This window comes from Haplochromis burtoni, unplaced genomic scaffold (assembly GCF_018398535.1).
Source record: "Haplochromis burtoni strain Fernald_Lab_line unplaced genomic scaffold, NCSU_Asbu1 Contig_56, whole genome shotgun sequence".
NCBI classification, from domain to species: domain Eukaryota; kingdom Metazoa; phylum Chordata; class Actinopteri; order Cichliformes; family Cichlidae; genus Haplochromis; species Haplochromis burtoni.
Genome location: NW_024582417.1, coordinates 649,043 through 655,894, shown reverse-complemented (window position 1 = coordinate 655,894; position 6,852 = coordinate 649,043). Strand labels below are relative to the sequence as shown.

General features: G+C 40.8%; 1 protein-coding gene across 2 annotated transcripts in view; it reads right to left on the bottom strand.

Moving 5' to 3' along the window:
• Positions 1-9: 9 nt before the first annotated feature.
• The window catches only part of nlgn3b (neuroligin 3b), a 15,563-nt gene continuing 8,720 nt past the window's right edge, over positions 10-6,852 (bottom strand). For both annotated transcript variants that reach the window (XM_005922071.3, XM_005922072.3), the window contains 2 exons: positions 4,704-5,493; positions 10-1,514 (listed from right to left, as the gene is read on the bottom strand). In XM_005922071.3, the coding sequence (XP_005922133.1) occupies positions 716-1,514; positions 4,704-5,493 (1,589 nt within the window). In that variant the 3' untranslated portion in view covers positions 10-715. The remainder of the gene's footprint in view (positions 1,515-4,703; positions 5,494-6,852) is intronic.

Below are 6,852 nucleotides of genomic sequence, written 5' to 3'. Positions count from 1 at the left end.
ACACACACACACACACACACACACACACACACACACACACACACACACACACACACACACACACACACACACACAGTGCTATAATTTGCACTACCAGATAGAAATATTTTGGGTAAATTGGACAGTTTTAACACATGTGACCAGTAAAACTTCAATCCATTGTTGGCATGACTCCACAGTAATTCCTCATGTAAGCGATGTGCTGTACAAGGCATTTTAAAGTAATTACAGTAAAAATACATTTTCATAATAAGCAATGTACCATGAGAAATATGTATAAAATAGCTTGATAATAGTAATAATAATACTGCTTTTATGCTTCTCCCAGATCTCATCTCTGTCCACCATGAGTTGTAATGTCACTTTGTTCCACGAGATCAAAATAGATATCACAGAGTAAGAAAAACTTCCCATACAAATCCAACTGTACAAACATTATACTAAGTTCTTGCTAGGTAAAGTTCCAAAAAAGCCAAAGTGGAAAATGAAATGCACTTTTTCTTTTCGACTGCCTTTGAAAATGATTATTATAAAATGACTCTGCAGTTAGACTTCCTATTATGAGAAAGCAAAGGCAGGATGTTCGCGGTTGTACACCTTTGGAAAAAGACAGAACATACATATTAAATCCTATTTTACCTACACATCCTAAATACAGCTTTACATTTCCATTTTTCATCTATGTCACATTTCTCATCTCTTTCTGGCTGCCAGGTTATACCCTTGTGGTAGAGTGGGTGCTGGGCAGGCCTGCAGAGCTGTAGCCAGCGGGAAAGGTGCTGTATGGACTCATGTTGGAAAGGCCCATTAGGGAGTTGGGGATCATGGTGATGTTGTTGGGGGTCATCAGAGGGATGTCGTCAGGGGAGCGGCGCTGACTGAGCGTATAGTCCAAACTGGGCGAGACGTGGAGAGGATTGTGAAGGGCCTCGCACTGGTTCCTTTGCTGGGATGACAAGGTCTCGTCTACTGTTGTGGTGTGGCTTGCATTATTGCCTTTGCTTTCGCGCTGCGGACTGGGCTGCTGTGAAGTGTCCTGGCGGCTGCGCTTGTCCTTGCGGTAGTACAGAGCAGCAAAGGCCAGAACGTTGAGGAACAGCAGTGACGCCCCGACAGCAATAGTGACACTGAGCTCTGTGGAGTAATCTCTCGGGTTTGGCATGATCAGAGGACCCATCTCTCTCCCTCCTTCTCCGCTACTGTGGGCAGTGGATAAAGGCGGGCGTCCAGTACCCCCAGACCTCTTGCCATTGGACTGGGTGGGATCCAGTGGTGTGACCTTGGTGGTGGTGGAGGAGTAATGGAACATGTCATGGAGGTTGTAGAGATGGGGCACCAGGTGTTTCCAGAAGGCTACTTTGGTTGCACGGTAATGGTCACGGATACGAGGCTTCAGGCCAATGTGCAAGTACAGCTGGTCGTAGGGGTCATACTTGGACCAGGCTACCTCCTCAAAGCGGTTGGCCTTGGTGTGGATGAACTTGGTGTCCTGTGGCACTGGCTTGTTAGGATCCCTATGAAGACATCACAGGTAAATTTTAGCCTTGGAGGGAAATTAATTTCAATATATATTAACTTTTAGCACAATCCTCTTTAATCCTAATTCAATGAACATTAGATTTTTTAAATATGTGATTTGGCTTATATTTGCCCTAACATCAATGGGCATCACTATTGAAAATATCTACATCACTACTGTTTTAATAACAGGAGGGAAGTGCAAAGTATTTGGTTGTTACAGTTACTATTCTTAAACTTAAGAAGAATTTGCAGGAATTTCTACTTAGGTTTTTTTTTTTTGGCATCTTTTTACTTTTACTCCCTATCTTTATCACAAATAACTCTCCTTTCTGCTCCTTACATTTTTAAACAGGCTCATTACTTAAATGTTTACTTTAGCCATTTGAGGGGAGTTATTATATGCTGTCACTGAGCACCTTCAAACATCAGGCTGAATCTAAATGGAGGGAACAAAAAACATAAAAGACAACCCTACCGGTGTGTCAATCACCGGCGCTAACCATACACAAAGAGATTAAAGATTTTTTTTTTTTAAAAAATACAAATTTAGGCCTCATTTAGCGCTGTATTCAGGGGTTTAATTGGACTAAATGATCTGGAATGATGTTTTTAGTGAAGGTGTTTATAAGTTGTGACTGCTAGAGCTACAGAAAAGAAGTGACTATAAAGGAAGAATTTTTTTTTTAACTAGCAGGTGATTTTAAATTCAATATTTCTAAGAGTTCAACAAATGTCAGCAAACAAAGTGTTTCTGTGCAGTTTGACACACATCTACTAGCTAAAAGTATAGTTGTTGTTTTTGTTCCTCAGAGAGAGCAAAGAAAGTGAGATAACTTCACTTAGAAATGGAGAAAGATGTAAGAAAAAGGACGGGTTTATTTTTTAGGGTTATTATTAATTATTTTTAAGGGTAAGGTCTGTTCGTTAAGATTTGAAATTGATGCTTATACGTAACATTCAAATTTCTTTTATACGAATATTTCGCTATTAAAAGGTTACATAAAAGGTTGCAATTTCGTGAAGGGCATGCAGGTTTGCAGTAGTGTAGTGAAGTTTATAATGTTGTACTTTGTTGGACTGGTGCATGAGCGGCTGTGGTGTTCATGGTCAATGTAAGATTACATCAGTAGATTGAGGGTGATCGTGCTGTTTAGATTCACCCAATGAATCCTACCTTAGCTTTATACTGTCTAGGCTTTGGAAATCAGTTTATGCAAAAGCATCTGCTTATATCTTGTTGAATTCAGAGCAGCTACACAGGTCAGCTGATCAAAGCCTGTATACAAAAAAATGGAGCTCAGAACAGGAATTATTCTATCTTAGTTCTAAGTGATTCTTTCCCCACCGCACCACCACAAGCTTAGGGTTCACACACATGCCAAATCTCACTGACTATACACATTTTCCTGTTTAGCCGTTGAGGCAAAGTCTGCAGTTGAAGGCAAATGCAAACAGAGCTGGTTTTATTTATTCCCTTTGTTTGTCCTCTGCTTCTGTTCTGCATAACAGGAATTCAAGCCGAGTACAGTCATCAGAATTACAATTTAAGTTGAAATGGACTTTCTATTCCTATGTATTAATATTATTTTATGATGCAATTAATATAACATGAGATTCAGTTCGTTTGGTACATTTCACAGCATGTACTTTTTCACTTTTACTTGATTAAAGAAGTTGAATTTGTACTCTTGGTGCTTTTACAAGATTTTTTTTATTTTTTTTAACAAAACCTCTTTTCTTGTACTTAAAAAAAGTCTGGTAAAACTGCCCCCTCTGGTGAAAATGACATTAACCTCATTGCTCAGGCCCACAAGTCAAGTCCATAAATTTTGCCCTTCCAAATATATAAGGAAAGATAGCTTTTCCAATGAAATGCAATACAGAAAGAGGAGAGAAACCTTATCAATATATAAGCAAAACAACAGGTCAACACAATGTAATATCACAAACTCTCCTCAAGAGCTCAGCATCCCCTCATCCCCCACACACTGAAACAGCAGCCTATAGTGATCAGTGCTGCATATCTGCCAACCACTAGGGCCATCACCCACAAAGATTCATTGCAGTTGTGCATTCAAAATGAAGGAAGACTCTGGCATGCAGCAGGGGAGCCCTCCACCACAACTCACTTAGATGTCTTTTATCTTCAAACACACTTAGTAAATCTTTGCCTTGGTATGATGAATTGAAAAACAAAGCTGTCAGAAAAAAAGGTGCAGAGCTCCACTCCAACTCCACATCCTACTGGAAGCCTTTCAGTTAGTGCAATTTGATCTTTGCTTGTTTTGGGCAAAATAAACTCACAATCACTGAAAATTGAAGACAGATATATAGATGAATCGGCTGCATTTTTTTTTTGCCTCCTTGTAAAATCAATTTAAAAAAAACTAATCTGCCAGAAGGAAAGACAGATCCTGAGTGAAAAATAAGAGTTCGTCTCTAAACACTTATTTATTACCAGCATTTATCTGTAATACAAGTCGACGTATTTCCGTAGTGACAAAGTGAGTCACTCCTATCAAAAAACACAACTCACTAAAGCTGGCCTTAAATTTATAGAGCACATCTAAACTGTGTCTTCAAACTTTCTCTTCAGTGTAACCTTTTTGTTAAACACCAATGAACTGCTTTAAACATTTATTCGAATGAAGCTGTAAATTTTATTAGCCCTTACCTTTCGGACAGCTGCCCAAAGTGATGAAACTGTGTTATGTGCATTACACCAGGTTTTAGAGATAGCTAAACAAGACTTTGACTGTTTAAAAAAGAGACTAAATAGATACACTCAGTTTTGTCAGCTGATATGACTGTGCTGGATTGATGTCTGATTTTTTTAGGATTTGGCATTATGTATGCAGGGAAGCAATTAAGTTCACACGTATGGGTGCAGAGTTAAACTGTTTTTAAAACATTTTTAATGAGGTCAAACCAGTTGCAGCAAAGGTAAGGAGACCTATTGCACAATAAGTTGTCTAAATTAAAATCTTTTTAATGTCAGGAATTGATGCAAAGCAATAAAAACTAAGGCACAATTTGGGGACAGTTATGTTATTTCACAATCATTTCTAAGCCAAGACAGGAATATGAAATTAGAATGAATGGCAATTTAATGCATTTCAAAGAATGTGTAAATGAGTCACATTCTTATTACTTTACTTTTTGCTGAATCCACTGTTACTCACCCACTTTTCGCAAAGTTGGTCCAATAAGTCATAACCACAGCGCTGAGCATGATATCGTTCCTGGAGAAATTACAGGGGAACAGATCAGTTGGGCCCACCATGGGGATGCCAAATACATAAGGCACCTCATCTCCATGCGCTGAGTCTGACCACACTGGCTTCATAAGGCTCTGGCAGTGGTGGTAGAAGGCGTAGAAGTAGGTGGGCGAGCCGTAGCGGGCGTGTAGGTCAGCTGTTACCACCGACGGCTCCACCCACTGGTGGTCAGTGAAGAGGGCCACCAGGGTCTTCCTCCTAGTCTCTGGGTTGTCCTTGTCAGCCCAGTCTGTGTACATGAATTTGATTGTCTCCCTCAGTGTGTCCTTCCCTTCTGGGTAGCCATACAAACTGTCCACAAAGTCGGACACAGCAAAGTCAAAGTCGCTGCCAGACACACCGTCTTCCAGGTCCATCACATTCTCCACAAAGCGCAGGCCCTCTCCCTGATTAACACCCAGCATTATATCATAGTTAAGGAACTCGCCCTGCTCCATCAGGATCTCTGGGTCATCTGGGATGACATCACCATCGATGACAGGGCCAAAAGCCACGCGGTAACGGGCAGCCTGGATGTCTTGCTCAACCAGCTCTTTAGCACTTTTCTTCTGCAGGCAGGACACCATGTCTACTGTGTCCAACACATTGCAGCCAACCCTCTCAGCAAGCATGCGAGTGTACTTGACTGGCTGGTAGTTGACAGCCCAGCTGGACAGCGCTGAACCACTCTGGATGATGGCTCTGTGGAACAGACCTTGGGAGACAAAATTCAGAACAAAAACACACAGGACAAAGGCACAGAGAACATAGGTTAACCAGCAAAATCATATTTATTAACAGCATTCCTGACTGCCAGGAGCAAATACATGATTCACGTTGCATTAATTGGTATTCATAACTAAATCTGAGGCTGGCTGCCCGTTGCTTCTTGTGGCAACAAGATGAAACAAGGCCACATGTGACGTACTTTGATTATTAATCAGGAAGATTAGAAATACAAAGAATGATAAGGCTGGCGAGTTGAGCAGATGAGACGCCGCTAAGTAAAGCAGCGGGTAGAAGAAATAAATTAGTAAAGAGGAATGTTGCTTCTTCTTCTGAGAATAAGAAAAATGGCAAAAAGAAAATCCATTCTTTTCTCGGCTGATTTCTAATTTGTCTCATGTGGCGTCTTCTCTATATGCAGATGACAGGGAATGCACATCAAACCAATTTCAACTCGGCTCAATTTTCAGTGAGGAGGTTCCAGTTTTCCTTACACTGGTTATGCACAGAGCTACTGTAATTGCAGCAACGTTATTGGCGTCCTGCTAACAAGCTGCTTAGCATACACGTAGCTTGCTGGTGCCAACTCTGTGGTGCAGGGGTGTGTGTGCAGAGAGCTGAATATGCAGTTACACTGATCCTTCAGTGTTGATACAGTAAACACGCTGCTCTGTTGAATTGTTTATATGCAGTGCGTCACCTCTGTCTCTAGGGATTTTGTTTCTAGCACCTAAAAATGACAAGTGATATGTATCAACTCAGAAATACTCTGCTGGGGTTAAGGAAGAGCGTTCGCTGGAAAAGCAGTGCAGGGGCAGTGTCACTTTCTCCTTCCTTTGCTGTCATTTATTTCAATTTTTTAGGGCAGCAGCTAGCTAGTCTACTTCAAAGACAGCCGGAGGTCTTTGTGCATTTGCTGCAGCCGAGCTAGGACATCCAATACAAACCTCACAAAGGACGGCTCCCGCAGTCTCCCTGTCCTCGCATAGATGAAAACACACAATTTCTGTCCTTCTCGTGATTTTGGCCAGCATCAATGGGAGAACCAGGGCAATAATACAGCAAAGATAAGATGTTCAACTCCCAGCAGGCCACCCATATTGAAATACACATCTTTGATTCTTGCAAGGAGCTTTGGATGACTGTAAATCAAACAGCATGTTTTATTGTTACCTAGTTTTCTTTTTACCGAGTGTCAGAAGATTCCTGTAGGTAATGTATATCCTTTGCAGAGGAATTTCAATTAAAATCAAAGTGTCTTACACTGTTCAAAATATATGAAATAATTTGGTTTAAAGTATATTTTCAATTACAACACTAATGCAGCAGTTGTGTGTGTGTGTGTGTG